General features: G+C 32.8%; 1 protein-coding gene across 4 annotated transcripts in view; it reads right to left on the bottom strand.

The window, feature by feature from the left end:
* Positions 1-1077: 1077 nt before the first annotated feature.
* The window catches only part of MESK2 (misexpression suppressor of KSR 2), a 59763-nt gene continuing 42947 nt past the window's right edge, over positions 1078-17893 (bottom strand). For 3 of the 4 annotated variants that reach the window (XM_013324010.1, XM_013324008.1, XM_013324011.1), the window contains 5 exons: positions 9937-10078; positions 9444-9590; positions 8090-8335; positions 6038-6122; positions 1078-2704 (listed from right to left, as the gene is read on the bottom strand). In XM_013324010.1, coding sequence (XP_013179464.1) covers positions 2574-2704; positions 6038-6122; positions 8090-8335; positions 9444-9590; positions 9937-10078 — 751 coding nt within the window. In that variant the 3' untranslated portion in view covers positions 1078-2573. Of the gene's footprint in view, positions 2705-3383; positions 3491-6037; positions 6123-8089; positions 8336-9443; positions 9591-9936; positions 10079-17893 lie in introns of all 4 variants that reach the window. The other variant, XM_013324009.1, reaches the window with a different exon arrangement.

Genomic DNA, 17893 nt, shown 5'->3' on the forward strand with positions numbered 1-17893 from the left:
CTTAAAGTAAAATGTTAGTCTTTCATTTATTAAAACAATTTTATTTGTTGATAGATTTAGTTTTTTTAAACATGGAATATTAAATCCGGCAACTTAACAAAAAAATTATATAACCTCACTTTTTTTTAAATAGTTGTCATTTAAATATATTACGTATTTTGCTTTTAATATTGTAACTTTTTAATTTTTTTTTGTTAAATTATGCTGATTTCCCAATGAATTGTTAGTATTACAGAAATTCATGATTTAAACTTGAGATTACTAAATTAATTGGTAAAATGTTCAAACAAATATTTCTTGCATGTCTTAATTTTGTATTTTTTATGTAATTATTAGTTTAAATGTATAAGATATTAAGTGTCCATTATAAATATCAAATATATTAATCAATTATCAAAGGCATTTTTATTCTATTAATCATGGGTATGGTACGGTGAAGGAAAACATCGTGATGCTGCACATATCTGAGAAGAAATTCAAAGATATGTGTGAAGTCAACCCGCACTTGGCCAGCGTTGTTGACTATGGCCTTGTCACCCTTAACTTAGGGTAGGCTCCGAGCCCCTCGGTGGCGACGTATAGTGAGCTGATGATAAACCATGGGTTTCTGAGACCGAAATCTTTATAAAGTATATCGTCGTCCTTGTGTCTTCAATACAGAGATAATATTTTTAATGGCGATTTTGATTTGACAAACCCACGGTTACCGTGATATATCGTTTTTTAATCAATAACTAGCTGTCGCCCGCGACTCTGTACGGAATTAAAAACTTTATAAGTAGTCTATGTGCTCTTCCAGACTATGTGCCAAATTTCAGCGAGATCGATGCAGCCGTTCTGGTGATACCCTCTACCTAAATTTGCATTTATATTATTACTAGCCATCGCCCGCGACTCCGTTTGCGCGGAATTAAAAAAGAACATAATTAGTAGCCTATGTGTTCTTCCAGACTATGTCATATATGCATGCCAAATTTAATTGCAATCCGTTCAGCCGTTTGAATTTATAATATTAGTAAGAAGAAGTAAGATTGGGGTGTTTTTTTTTTGGGATAAAGGGTTTAAATAAAACATCAATTTATTAGAAAACCACCATTTAATAGATTCATAAATCACACAAATAATCGCAACATTTTCAAATTATAATTAGCTTCTATGGATTTTGAGATTCTACAAAATGTTTACATAAAGTTTGAAATTGTACTTCTACGAAGCGTTAGAATAATGCGCGGAAAAGTTGTTGACGTCTTTGTTACTTTGAATAGTTGAAAATATGTCTAACTTATATCTTTATAGTCTAAAATCAACGATTACACTACTCAAATCTAATGCTATTTGCTACGAACGAAATTCCATCTTTTAACTGCATTCTGTCCAATCCATATAAGTAGCGTGAAAATACATCGTGTACAAACTTATGATAAAAGATTAAATTAATATAAAAAACTGTACTGTTTACATTTAAAATTAAATAATTATAAAAATATATCAAAAAACTTTGATAGAATACTGAGTATATTGTTAATTTTTAATTAAAATTATACAGTAAATTTTAAAAATAACGCCCTCTATCGTTTGTTCGATGAGACTAATGCATTGATGTCGGGGTTTTATAAACAGGAACATAAAGTAATACTTTTATAACTTAATAATAATATTAGTAAGCATACGGCAAGATTTGTTCGTTTACAAAATTCACCATTTTAAAACAAATAACTCACAACACATCGATACATAAGATTCCTTGAATAAATTATTAGAATATTTGCAAAAGTTTTTAAAACATTTTTTTTCGTTATTTCATTTCAAAATCTTGGTCTTAGCATAGCACCCAGCGACATAGATAATACAACTCTCCGTGTTACATTCTCATTTAATTCCTATTCTATATAAGTTCGTGCTAAATATAATCGTATGAAAAACTCCGAAAAATGTACCTACGACGGCATATCCTAATGTTTGCGTCAACATCTAAGTATACGCCAATAGTTAAAGCAGTCACTACATAGTTAAACTTTATTTAATAATTATAAAATCAAATAAATAAGAGCCTCTGAAATATTCCGTACACATTTATACTTTCGTTTTATGTATAAATAAAACATGTAAACCTATAAGAATACTGGATAATAAATGCATATAGTGTTATACATGTAAGATAGTTTGGTGTGTATCTAATAAATTTTTTCTTAATTTTATATTGATATTACATAAATATAGGGAATCCCTCTTACGAAGTGAAGCTGGGGGTCGTCCGTCGCGCGTCTACCCTTACAACATTGATGATAACACATTCATTCTAAAAGGCAAGTTTGCCTCGATATGTACACATCTGAAATCGAATGCGATTAAAATAAAACATTTCGATTTCAAATACCATTCAATTGATGAGCGTACGTGGAAATTTATATGCGAAAAGCCTAAGAGGTTTTGACAGCGCGAATGGCGCGATTTTAATTTAGCGGTATATATGATAGACATCGAGAGATAAATTTCCACGATAGCACATCGGGGCGCGACGGTCGAAGGGGGTGAGGGGCGCGTGTGGAGGGGGGTTTAGTTGGTGATGGCATTTAGCAGACCACTGCCTCCGAGATGGGATTCTCGGTGATGCGGATGACGGGCGAGTGGCGGCAGCGGCGCCGGCCCGCGTCCGCGGACAGTCGGCGGAACGCTATGATCTTCGTGGGTGACAGTGGCGCCACTGCAACATCCAACCGCATCGTCACACCAATTATTGCATGCGGGTACTTACTATCTGGCCAAATAATCTGATAACTGACGTAATAATCGATCCTTGAGATCGATCCGAAAATTGTTTTAACTACTTTTAATGATATAAATATAGGGAGAGTATTAACTAATAGGAATTTAATAATATTTTAGGTACTAGTGACATGATCAAATTAATGTTTGGAATTAACATCCTGATCTATTCAAAAATATATGAGGAAAGTGTAATGTAACTATCATTTAAAGTAATTGTTTATAAATGTACACCACTATTAAAAATATCTTGATGCGGTATACTGATAAAAGCTTGCTATAAATACGAAAATTACGAAAACCAACATTATTATATGAATTTTATTTTACGAGATTTTTGATAAAATTAATTAAAAACCTAATGCCACGTTTACATTGTACCAACATAGGAAAATAGGGCTAGCCTGGCGTGAACTGTATGGGGTCACAGGTGCCAGTTGGTGTTTTTACTATGCCAGTGCTGTTTCGAACGACACTGTCCCACTGTACTGGCATAATGTAAACCAGACATTTTGCTTTAGAAATACTTATATTAAACGTCAACCTCCGAGACATTCTGGTTGGTTTTTGCAAATTTTTGGTATTTTATTGAAAAAAATAATAAAAATCCAACTTACTCAGACTACTCAAGCTTCATAGCAAAAAACTTTCTACTTGGATATTGACGAGCTCTGGAGACTACTACATGATCTTACGCGACTTAATTTGTGCAGTGCCAACGCGGCTATGGGTTTGGGAGAAAAAAAAACAATTAAAAAAAAAGAATAATCTGCCAAAAAATACAAATATAACTGGAGAAATGAAAAAGATTTAAGAAAAACATAACTCCATTTTAATAAACATTAAATTAAAAATTGAAGTTATTTTTGTTCAATTTTAATAAACATTAAATTAAGAATAAAACATTCGGTTAGTCATTAATTTTGTCATGCAAAATAAACAATAAAAGGGATGAGTAATCATTAACTACAAAAAGAGTGTCATCAGCCAATCATCAGGGAGGGAAGGGCTAGCCGATGATTATGGTGGAGGGCTAATAGTAGAAATGATTTTATCACAAGAAAGAGAATGCTTATTGACATATGTTTTTACTAAACAATTTATTAAACAAACTGAAATTGTTTTTAAGTCATCTATCCTTGCCTAAGGGACTGCAGTATCTTTCTAATCTCCACTTGACGATGCCCATGCTTGACATAGTATTAATTTGTATAATCGCCGTGGGTTTCCACTGCGGGAATATTTTACAAAAATATATTATTGTCAGTTTTCTTCAAAGAAAATGAAAGAGATAAAAAATGTTTTTGTGTAAATGTTTCGGGTGTAGAAGTCCAGGGTTGTATTTTTACCAACACTAAATAATATTTGAGTGCTTCAGGAGTTAAGCATTTGACTTGCTATCTGCAGGTCCTGGGTTCGAATCCCAATGTGTTTTTCGATTTCCGATTTACATATGTAAATTTATCCGACGTTCTTACGGTGAAGGAAAACATCGTGATGCAACCTGCACATATCTGAGAAAAATTCAAAGATGTGTGTGAAGTCAACCAACCCGCACTTGCCCTGTGGTTGACTATGGCCTAATCACCCTTAACTTAGGGTAGGCTCCGAGCCCCTCGGTGCGGACGTATAGTGAGCTGATGATGATGAAATAATATTTGTTATAAACTTAAAATGCTTTATGCATACATACCCTTAGAAAGACGCATAAATCAACAGGATAATAAGCGTAAAGAGAAAACAAAAGATGAATGTCGTCTTCAAAGCGATGCCGTTTCAATTATAATCGTCTAAAAATCGTAGAATAATATTTTTTTCTTTCTTATATTAAATTTAATATAACAAAGATTCATTTTTCACAAAAAAGCTTTAAAGCTATAACAGCATGCCATTTTTAACAAGCATTTGACAAAATTAAAAAAAAAATCTTTTTTCGTTTTTCGAAAAATCTTTCTGGCAGCTAAAGTGTTAATTTAGTTGTAACTACGATACCACGACTAAAACAAAACATCTTAACAATTAATAAATTTGATCGAATAGTATTCAAAGTGGAATTATTTTATTTATTTCATAATCTTAAAATACGAGTAAGATATTAAAAAATTAAATTATTAAACTTTTTAATTAGTTTTTTTTTATAAATATTACTATTAAAATTGGTCTATCATATAACCGTCTGAAAAGTATTTTTTTTTTCATTGCATTAAAAAATATAATACTACAGAGAATAATTTTATAGTATTTTTCTTTATCTACGGTGCCCTTGCTCTGCTCTAAGTATGTACTTACAGCGTACTTTATATGGCTTCATTTATCATGTCACTGTACATGGTGACCATAGTAGAAATTATGCATTTATATATTTAACCAACAATCTTATATACCAAAACTCATATACTTAAATAATAAGCATTAAAATACCAATGCACGCTTAAGTATAATACATATTTTTATAACTTTTAAATACAATATTGTTAATAATAATAACACCCAAACTTACGACACCAATTTTTATAAAACTTTATGAAAATTTTAGTTGAGGGAAAAACAGATTTTTCTTCCGAGAAATTTTGTTTCCAAGAAAGTTGTAGACTGTATTTCTTAGGAATAGTACCGTCAAAAAATCGGGATTTGAAAACGTGTGATTATAAATTCGCGTAAAGGCACGCGTCCATTAGTCCACGCAATGGATTTTAGATCGATTTGTTTTAATTAACTTAGCACTGCGTCCATCCGCGCCGCCCGCATCGAAAGATAAAGCGAATACGTTTAATCCGTGCGTGCGTGCCAATGGAAACGTACCTTAAGACGAAATATCTTAAGTCTGGGTATTAATGAATACATTATAAGCTTCATTAATATTAAATGTACCTAATACTAGTGTTATTAGAGCGAGTTCATGCATGCATATTTTACATTAAAATGCATTTGTGAATCCATTTTTAAAGTGCCTATAATTTTTTACAATAATCATGGCTATTTGATGATAAATACCATGATTAACAAAATAGCATGCAATATTCAATATTATATTAAACCTCCATAGTTATAAATATTATTAGTTTAATAGGAAACAGTCATGCAAGTGACTTCGTATACTATATTTTTAATCAAGATCTAAAAATTATAAATAAATCTCATATTTACACTAAAGTTAGTTAATTCCGATGTTTTTGAAAAAATAATTTTAAACATAAAAATGTTTTCGAAATAAATATGTTTTTCTTTAGAAAGTTTGGATCTTTATTGAGATTAACGCTTCTTTACTTACCGTACCCTTCGCCTTGCAAGAAGAGGCGGAAAGCTTCGGATATTTTGGCAGGTTGCTCCTCAAGCACCATACCAGAGTCAGAGATCTGGAATAAATTTAATTATTGAATCCTACTTTGATATTCAAAGGCAAGAATACGATATTGGTGCTAATATTCCAAGGAGAATATTAATATGTCTATAGAATTCAACTGCAGTGACATTTGCAATGATCGTACTTTCCGTTACAAATGTCAGTGGAAATCTACGTTTAAATCTATTACCCGGCATTTGATTTGACAGTTATTAAGCAGGGGAATAATTTCACTAGCGGATACCCGCCATTTCATCAGCGAAGAATTAAAAAAAAGTAGAATATAACATGCCCTTGGGTATCATCTACCTTCTCGTCAAAGTTCCGACAAAATCGTTTTAGCCGTTCCGGAGATTAACCGTAACAAACGCAGCCTAGCGTACCAACACATACATCGTATAGCTATAGATAGACGACCAGACAAAAATTTAAAATATTAGTTTATTCATTATCCGCAACACGGATACAATTAGAGGCACTCAATTTTATTAATATTCATAGAGTACTAGCTGTTGCCCAGGACTCCACCCGCGCGACATTATAAAAAAAACGCTTATGTATTCTTCCAGATTATGTTCTATATCTATGCCAAATTTCAACGAGAATCACGCCGCCGTTCTGGAGATTCCTTCAAACATCCATCCAAACATTTATAATATTAATAAGATAAATAATTAAAATTAAATATTGTCAGAATTTAAAATGTACCAAAAAAAATTCTCAATTTTAATTATTTATTATTTATTAAAAGCGTCAATAGCGTAATGGTTAAGGATACGGATTTCCGATCACGAGGTCGGGGGTTCGAATCCCCGCCATTCGACTATTGTCGTAAACCATATCCTAGCACAAGCATAGAGCTTAGTTGGAATGGTAAAAGAAATATTAGTAAATTTACAAAAAATCTGCTAATATTTAAAAAAAAAATTGAAGACGCTACAATTTTAATAAACATAGAGTATAAATAATTAGAGAATTATATCAGAAAATGAATTTACTATTGTATCATTGCTAGAATATATATTGAAATCTATACTCGATATACTGAAATTGGTAATTGTGCATGACTGAACTAAATGGGTTAACGTCGATCAGTCAGAAATGTCGAACTATCACGCTGACTGGTTTGTCCTCACGTAAGTCGATTCGTTGAATCCAATCCAATCCGATCGTATAGTAAATTCATATTGGTAAAATATTTTATTTAATCCATCCAATTTATTTATATGATTGAAATAAATAAAATAATTACTTAATACTTTTAGTTATTATTTATTTTAAATTATTTAGAAATATCACTAAAGTAATAATTACAACATTTTGTTAATTTTAATAATATTATAAATGCGAATGTTTGGATGGATGGATGTTTGTTAAAATGTATCTTTAAAATTCGGCATAGATGTATAACATAGTCTGGAAGAACAAATAGGCTACTAATTAAGTTTTTTTTCAATCCGTGCGGAGTTGCAGCCGACAGCTAGTACTTTAAACAATTTGAAATAATTAATTTCTGGCATCAAGATAATTAAATGTAATACTCGTAGAATGTAAAGGAACAGAAAACGTTTGAAAGTAGCATCTCTTAGTTTTCATAAAACGACGAAGCGTCTATTTCTGTTTATTTAAACTTACTTTTCAGAGTCTTTAAAAGAACTTCATAGTGTAAACAGCGTGGAAATTGAAACGTAAATATTCTTTGACGGAGTCAAGACACGAGTGGAAGATAAATTTACCTTTTTCATTCATAACTTACTGGTGTGTTACTTTAAATATTACTTGCAGTAGAGATACTACGAATAAATATTGTGACAAGTCATAATACGGACATACACACAGACCGACATACTTAAATGTACACAAATCTGTAATTATAAATAAAAAAAAACCTATGAGACTGCTGTAATAGCAGTTGCGGACAGGTACCATTGCTAGACGCTTAGTGGAAAAGAGGTTTTAAGGTATGGTGATACCACTAACCTTCATCCAAGTAGAGTTGGTGGGCTGCAGGCGTCCATTGAAAGTGACGGTGTCATCCACATGGGGAGACAAAGCGCCAGTGATGTTCAGCACCGGGGCACGAAGGGTGTGACCCTCGCGGGAGATGTTCAGATCAGTGCGGCGCACATATGCGTCCATCAGCAAGGACAGGTTGGTTGGGTTCAGATGGCGGGTGAAGTATCCGCGGTACAACTGCACCAGGTCTTGGTTGCGCTCCTCGGCAAACTGATGACAAAAACGCTCCTTCAAAAGTCAACGCTCTATGGTTTACTAAGAATGAAACGCATAAAGAAAACGTCAGATAAATTTAAAATGTTAACATAGTCACCGAATATAAAATTAACACAATAAATAAGAAAACATCAAGGCCATATGTCGAAATTCGCAATAAATTGAACTTATAAACTTCTGCTGCCAAGCCAAAAATAAAGTGAAATATATTAACTTGCCGTCTAGACGACAAATTATGATACAAGATTATATAACGAGTTACAAACGCTTCAATTTAAATACATAATAAACTAATATAGGTAAAAGTAGAATAAATATTTCGCAAGCACAAATTATAAAACATTTTAATATCGCCAGTTTTAAAATTGGTAAATCGAGTTGGCAAGAATTTCCATGATGCGGTCGCATTTGTGACAACATAGGTGGTGTGGCTGGTATGCAAATGACGTCATCCGTGTGGTGCACCAGTTAGAGGCGTTACGTAGCAACTGCAGCGTACACACGACGAACGCGGTTTGCATCGCATCGGTGCACAATTCGCCTTTACTATGCAAAAGCTGACAATGTTTGCGTTCGCGCTAATTAAACGCGAACCCTATATGGATTTTAGAACTTATATTCAAATCTTTTTCAAAGCTTGGTAGAAGATTAAAAAAAAACTTTCAGCTAACCTATTTATCTTACAATTTATAAGTAATTTTATAATAATAAAATAATTGTACACAGCATTGAAGATATTCAGTCCAATGTAGTATTGATTACTTGGATGTTCACAAAGCGAAAACATTATACAATGCAGTGGCCCAGACATTTTGAACGTGCGCCAAAGGGGCAAGTGTCCGGAACACGGGGAAAATTTGCCAAACCTCCGCTCGTATGAAACGGTATCAATCCGATAGATGGTTTGGAGTTTTTACTATTAAAAGGTACACTGCTTTACTGCGATCGAATTCGAATTGGTTGAAAATTTTTGTTTAATAAAATGTATTAAGTTACATATTTCTCTGTATACCGATACACCAGGTTAGCAAAAGATAGACCAGTGACGATTCAGGAGTGATTCAAATAGGGGATGTTCTTAAGCTGATAAAATGTCACTCACCCTGCCGAAGTGATGCCACATGAGGTAATCAAGGACACCCTGGGTCATTCCGCGGGCGCGCAGCGAGCGGGAGTTCATCTTTTGGTAAGCCCACTCGATCCACCCGGCCTGGCTTGAAGTGCAGTTGATCAGGGTCAAGGCATCCACCTACAATAACATCGGTTGGTTAATATACAATTTTTAGTTCTGTCAGTGATAGATGATCGCGACTAAAGCCAGTTTCCTGCCTTTTAAATCTTAGTTTTATTTTGCATTATTATAGCACAATATAAAGCAAAACATGATGTTACTTTTGTAAGCTAACAAGGGGTTTATGTAAAGACCGTTGTTAAATTATCTCTCGAAAATGTATATTAAGTTTGATGTTGAGAAATATCATGAAAATTAATACCCGCGATATTAGCTTTATTTCAACCCGGCTTCGGTTTCCATTAACTCCTTGAACAAACTCAACGGCTGAATTTGTTGGGTTAAGCGAAAAGTAAATGTTTACCTTCTGCGGGTGAACGAGGGCGAATCTAGCGAGAATGTTCGCGCCTGCGCCGACGCCGAAGCCGATGAAAGTCTTGATGCCGAAATGGCCAAGCACGTAGTTAATCTGGTTCGCCAACTCATCCATAGTTGGGTAGAGGTAACTAAAACAAGGAGGATCGACATAAAATAAGATCAAATAAAAACTTCTATGTTATTATAACTAACTGAGAGAACAAGAGAGAAGTTGTAGTGAGCTTAAATGCCATCGGTAAGAGCTGAAAATATTTATAACAAAAACTAACTTGCTTATAAAAATGAGCAATTTCTATTGAGAGTTTTAAAATTAAAAATAACAGCGTAAAACTTCATTAGTTTTTTCAAAATGTCGTCTTGTTTGCATAACTTCGTCGGCGAGTCAAACGGTTAAGTTCAATTAAAATAAGTTGCAAAAAGTCAAACGTAAAAGAAAGAGCTAATTGTAAGGGCCTGAATCAGGGCATTCGTATTAAATGTTACGTAACACTGCGGCAACAAACAAATCTATTCCAAACAAACGCAATTGTACCTGCGGCATGTCGTGGTTAACCACTTAGTATATTTGTTACCTTATATTATTACTTATCTATACGTCTGTTATAATAACAAAGATAATTAAATATTTTCAATCGGAATTTAAAAAGTTTTCTACTTAACTAGACTCATACTACCCGACACAAATTGCCCGATCATTACATTCAGATTGGTTTAAAAAATAGTTTCTTTTATTTATACAACTTGTACTTGAAAACATAAAGTTGTTATTTGGTCAAGAATAGAGTATCTTAGTTTATTTGCCGCTATACATAAAGCAAAACCACTTAACTCATGAATTAACTCCATCTTGACGGCAGTTAATTTCTTTTGAATTCTCAAAGTGACTATTAAAAACTTGTTAGAATATTTTAAAAATTGAAAAATTATTTATTTTCGAACAACAGAAATCCATACTTAATTAGTAACTTAAAAAAAAATTGAAACTTAAATAACAAATTATTAGAAATAAATGACATATCATGTATTTATATGTGATCCTAGTACGTCAGGATTTATTTTACGTGTTTATTATAAATATATAAAGTTACAGTTTAAAGAAGTTGACTAAACAATGTTATGGTATGCGATTTCCTTTAATCCTCGTACAAAAAGCGTCATGGGTAACAAGTTTGTGCGTCCCAGCTAGTCTCTATCGAGCGGTGTTCTCTTACATAACACTGCGGTACGGAACACGCCGCGCCGTTCCGACTTCGAACCTTACCAGTCCAAATTATAACATTATTACAATCCAATATTTATTGCTGCGAATAAAAAAAATCAAGCACCAAAGCGGAACTGCGGAGAAAAATTAAATTCAACATTTTTTTCTTCGATGATTTTTTTTTGTATTTGACGTTAAAGATATATAGTGCTATGAATAAAAGATTATTTGCCCTTTTATAATGTTCATTCTTTTAATATTTTGTTGTAAATCAACTTGTATCAAGTTTGCTTTTTGTAAAATGTCAAACACGTGGTTGTATAAAGTTGGTGCTGCTTAATATAACAAAAATTGCATAAAAATATCTTAAAAAATGATGCATATCTATTAAAATTTATTATTTTAAACTATACATATTAATAAAATTTGTATAAAATATAAAAGAAAAACCATATTATGTACACACTATGTATTTAAGTAGCTGATAAAGAAATATACATTTGAAAATGTTGTCTGTCTATCTATGTGTAGGTATGTTTGTCCGCAAGTCCGATATGCTGGGCCGATTTTGACGAAAGCACTTGACGAGAACGAGTGACGATACTTTTTCTGCGAAGACGAGGTAGCGGGCGAGCACTAGTATATGGTAATAATATTTCAAACTAAAAACTTAAAAGATAAAACTCGACAATAACGTCAATCACAAAGGCATATGTTAGAATGCATGCATAGAATTACGTGTAGGAGCAATCTCGACACATTTAATGAATAATTAATTAGAATTATTTTCATAATACCGCAACTCATATTATGGGGTCACATTTGACACTTGACATGCTCGCGCGAGGCGCCAACCCGTCGCGACGTTGTCCCATTGTTGCAGTTTATTAAGGAAAGACAAGACTTTTCGACTATCCACTGATTCCCTAATACCGTCGTCAAAGTGCCACTGGTCAATAAACTTAGCAATACAATAACTATAGAAATAAAATTGATTAATCTAGAAATGGTTTAGGTTAACGAAGTTCGTTATAACGGAACTAAGAGAACTGTTTCTGATCCACAGTGAATATGAAATGTAAATATGCAAATATGAACGTTTGTATTTGAATTTCAGTCGAGCAGAACTATGTACCTTTGAACCTGTAATTTTAATGATAGAGCTTTCATGAATCGAATTTTGTCAGTTTATAATCTACTAGGCATTATCTTACAATCATTTTATAATTAATAATTCTATTATTACTTTTTTATTTGATTAAGATACTAGTTGATAGACAAAAGCTCGTATAGAAATACGTTACTCAAAGTAATTATTCAACAAAGTGTCGTTGGCACCGGATAGTTATGATACAATTATTAAGGATATAAAATAAATGAATCAATAGCACATAAGGTCATTGTACCGACATTCGTACGAGGCCAGACTGGATTTTGGGAATGTGCCAACAACGGCTAGAATTTACTGCACATAGAAAACTACGTCAAATGTACAGCCATGTTGGTCACTAGGCGACCATAATGCAAACAAAAGAATCATATAATGCTAAAAAAACATTTTAATGGCTAAGCTTTTTGACCTTTCTAGACATAAATTTTAAATGATGATGTCGCAGCAAAATTGCTATCAAGTTAACCAAATTGTTAAATTTGCATATATTTTCTAGTTTAACCTGATGGGTATTTCCAGTTGGGCCGATCGATCGGTAGGTTGAAACACCCAATACTACATGCATTGCAATGTCAGTAAAAATTAAATCAAATCTCTGATTATTGAAATCTATGACACTATGACATAATGCAAGAAAAACTCCTATAATAAAAATGTTCTGTGACTTCTTAAGAATCGTATTGTCGTTTCATGAAAATATATCTAGTGATTTACGCGTACGGACAAACTTTAAAACAATAATTTTTATGTACAGATTAAAATAGTAAGTACAGTTAAGCCGTAGAAAAATCTAACGTTATTTCCTTTATACTCAGTAGTTTCATTCGTTAAGTTAAATTAAATCTGTAACTTGACAGTGAATGACTTTAATTCGTTTAAAGTTTGCTATCCCAGTTTGAGATTTAACGTAAAACATTTTTACATTTTCTTTTACACCAAACAGTTTACAGCTTTTTTAAACTGTTAATAATTATTTATCATTAATAAATAGAGAAAAACCTGATAGAATATCATTAATTCACAACTGAGAAACATAATTCTTACTCTATTTTTTCAAATAGAATGAAAGAGATTACAATATGTTTCAATACTTGTATTTCGAAATGAATAGTCGTACAGCTATACATGGTGTTTCAAACTCCGTTTCACAAACATACATACAAATTTAAAATACATGATGTAGCAATTAAACAACGAAGACCATACATGTTCAATCGGAATGAAAACATCATTCGGGATCGTTAGTATTTTAGAAATGTCCTAAAATTATTTTGTCAATGCGAAGAAAACATCTCAGTCATATAGACTTTATGGGTAGTATTTCTGCATATTTTTTAAATTGCTGCTATCCAGCCCACTGCAGCATACATCATCTCTTGACCTCTTTTCCCAACACTAAACATATAACATACGAAAAAAGTCGACGTTTTATTGTCGTTTCATTCAAATAAACTCCTTTAGTAATAAGAAATACAAAAGTTAAACTAAGATAAGGTAATCAAAAACGTCAAAAAAAATTAATAATTTAAAATATTATATTGCTCCTACATTTACATTACAATTTCCGAAGTCAATCTTACTATAATATTATTAAATCGAATGTTTGGATGAAAAGATGGATGAATGGATGTTTGTTTAAAGGTATCTTTAGAACGGTGACATTTCGTACAGATGTAGAACTTCCTCTGGAAGAACACATAGGCCACTATATAAGTTTTTTTAATTGCGCGCGGACGGAGTTACGGTCGTCGGTTAGTATTTTATTAAAAATCATAGTAAGCAATAAAAGTATCACAAGTCTCAAAGTGAAATCAATAGCTACAGCACCAATTCGCCTTTTGCTTTATTTGAAACCAATCAAAGTACACACCATTAACTCTCAAACGGACAGTATAAGCATCAAAGGAATATTTCCGCGACCGCACGAATCATTTAACAAACTAACAAGCTACAATAATCCTTTACAACGCGAAAAGCACAATTACTATAAGCTATTTCTTTGTTATTTTACATCGCTTTTTCCAAGGATCAAATTTTATTTATAAACTAACTGTCGCCCACGACTCTGTCTGCGCGGATTAAAAGAAAAACATAATTAGTAGCCAATGTGTTCTTCCAGACTATGTTCTATGTGTATGCCAAATTTCATCGAGATCCGTTTGGCGGATCTGGAGACACCTTCCAACAAACATCCATCCTTCTAAACATCATCATCATCAGCTCCCTATACGTCCCCACCGAAGGGCTCGGAGCCTACCCTAAGTTAAGGGTGATTAGGCCATAGTCAACCACGCTGGCCAAGTGCGGATTGGTTGACTTCTTCTACCTTTATCTATCTTTGAATTTCTTCTCAGATATGTGCAGGTTGCATCACGATGTTTTCCTTCGCCGTAAGAACGTCGGATAAATGTACATTTGTTAATCGGAAATCGAAAAACACATTGTTACATGGCGGGATTCGAACCCAGGACCTGCAGATAGCAAGTCAAGTGCTTGACTTCTGAGCCACCGACGCTCTTCATCTAAACATATGCATTTATAATATTAGTAAGATTAACTAGCTTTCGGCCGCGATTCCGTCTGCGGGGGATTAAAAAAAATAGTAGTTGATTCCCAGACCTACTCAATATGCACATAAAATATCATAAAAATCGGGCAAGCTGTTTCGTAGGAATTTGGTAACTAACATTGTGACACGATAATTTAATATCTCGTATAACATAATCCAATGAATGTATAAAATCGATAAAATAGTTATAATCAAAGACTGGATACAGAAGATTATATCCTATTTGAAAAGGTAAAACACAACCATAAATATGGGTTTCCACTCCACCATACTCTTTGAAACGGAGATATTAGTATGTTGTGTATGTTACGGCACTAGAAACCTACGGTAACACTTTCAGAGCGATATTACCTTTGTGTCATTTCCATACATTTTCATAAATAGTCTCAACCCGGCAATATCATAGTGGTTTTATAAATGCAGAATGTTTTAAAAAGGATAGAGGAACTTTTTAACATAGTTTAAAACTGTATGATAGCTTTTCCAATATAGAAAGTCTATTTTAATGTTAGCAACGAATATAGGCCAGTACCCTCTCATAGCAAGCTTTCATTCAGTAGAGTTAGAATCAAGCCATTGACCCTAAAACGATTTTGGTACAAAAAGCGACCTGATTCTTGACGTCACGATACACATACCGGCAGCTTGTATATTTACATCTTAAACGTACAGTTATCGAAACGTTATACAAAAATAGCTGTCGCCTGCGACTGTGTCCGCGCGGAATTACAAAAACATAATTAATAGCCTATGTGTTCTTCCAGACTATGTTCTATATATACGCCAAATTACATCGAGATCCGTTCAGTAGTTCTGGAGATACCTTCTACAAACATCAAGATTATTCTTGGAAAGTTCTATTTAAAGGTAATTAAGTGCAATTCATAAAACAGTAGAGTAGATACTGCAAACTTTTGCAACAACAAATTCGTGGAATTACTCTACCAGATATTAAGCCTATAGAAGGCTTTACATAAAAAATATTGTTAATATATTAAAATGTATTTTCAGTATGGCCATTCATGGCAGCCAACGATAAGCGAACGCTTATCCGCACCAACTGCTGTTTACCCAGTGAAACATAATATAAAATCGAATAGCTACCAGCTTTGACTAATATCGTTGATGGAGTTTTATAAATACATTTTTTGACTTCTAGGGTAATTTTAGATTTTTATCTTCATATAACACGGTAATATTTAGTTTTATAATCGGACGTCTGCTTTTGAATGAAATGCGTAAACCAATATGAAATTGTTTTGGATAAAGAAAATGTCATCAGTTAAAAAAATCATCTGGTTAAATACCTCTTTATCATTAGATGTTAAAATTTTATAAAGTCAATAAAAAAAAAGTAATTAATGCCGAAAGAAAAGTTACAGAATTTCGAGACAGAACATTGAAAAATAGACGTAACTCAATATTGTGCTTAAAGCTCCACCAGTCTTATTTCTGACGGATAACAAAGCGGTTGACTTTCCCCGCTTAGCCTTCAGTAATAAAATAAGCAATGTCATTAAGACTCGACAAAGGAACGAACGAACGAGAAATAAATTGCATTTCTAACGTTTCAATACTTTAGTATATGCTCAGATCTACAGCTGAATGTTCCAACTTAAGTATATTTATTAAGATTCCTTTATAAAGTTAAATTGATTTAGTTTAGTCAAATCTTGTCTTAAAATTTTCAGGTACAAATACACGTTAGTTTTATTATCAAATAGTCTTTCGCATTAGCGGCGCGCATAGGCGGAGTGGGGCGATTGGAACAAAAGTATAGCACAATACAACAACGCTCACGAATCTAGCGGGAGCGGGCTGTGTTACATGAAATGCACGCCATTTAAGAGAAAGTCAATATAATCAATACATAATAAGTTTATTTATAACATCGTTCATTAATTAGCATTGTTGACAGTGTATTAAAGTGCATAAAGCGATGAAGTGAATTTCGCAACGTCATTTTAACGATTAAATTGGAGCTGAATGGCTTTACGTAGCGGAGAGCAGACAATTAAAGTTAACTGGTGATTCAGTGGTTAACTAACGATATTAACGGAACACTCTGTTAACTTGAACTCCCAAATACTAATAGCTTTTGTAGTTACAATATGAAATTTTATAATTTTAATCTGCAATACTTTGAAAAATCAAAATATCAAACTTGTTAACAGACAAATTTGCAATTACTTTTTGTTAGGGACCGAACCGTGTATATTGTCCTCACATTTTACGCTACCACAAATCCTTAGAAGACTAAATATATGTTCTACGTATGCTGTAAACAAGACATTGGAATATAAATTCTCGTCTCGTATGTTGACACTGCGTACCACATCGGAAACATAAAGGACACTTTGTCTTCGTATAAGCCTGTTGAACAATTTTAGTAACAAATATACGAAATTTTACATCACACAGAAAAAACATAATAACTTTATTTTTAAACTTGATATAAAATAACTAATAATTAAAAATTAATTAATAAAATTATAATTTATATTGATTATTCCACATGATCTTGGTTTATAGCATAATATTGAGAATAAGAAGCATATTGGTAGACATCGAAATGTCTGTATAAACAAGAGTTTCTCTTAATCCATTCGTACAATTATAAACAGTAAAGACATCAATGTCACAATTTCTGTCATCTCTTCGGACCTTAAGAGTAATATTTTTAACTAAACCTTATCCGAAAATAGGTTAAAAACGATTCATAAACTTGATTCTGTTTTATCACATAAAATATTCTAGCCATTTAGAAGCTTATCCGTAAGAGAAAAGCAAGTATTGTGAACACGAACAAACTGCGAATACCGCAGAGTGGCATTCAGTCGATGTTAAAGCTATTTTAGTAACAATCAACAGTCTCATTGCACGCAACGCAGTAAGGAAAATTTAAGCCAATCGAGACGAGGTAATATCAATTTACGAACGAAGCATAAATAAATTCGAATGGTCAACATGTGAATATTTTAAAGGACCTTTAGCCTCAGGAC

The sequence above is a fragment of the Papilio xuthus genome, unplaced genomic scaffold, assembly GCF_000836235.2.
Source record: "Papilio xuthus unplaced genomic scaffold, Pxut_1.1 DF825017.1, whole genome shotgun sequence".
NCBI lineage: Eukaryota > Metazoa > Arthropoda > Insecta > Lepidoptera > Papilionidae > Papilio > Papilio xuthus.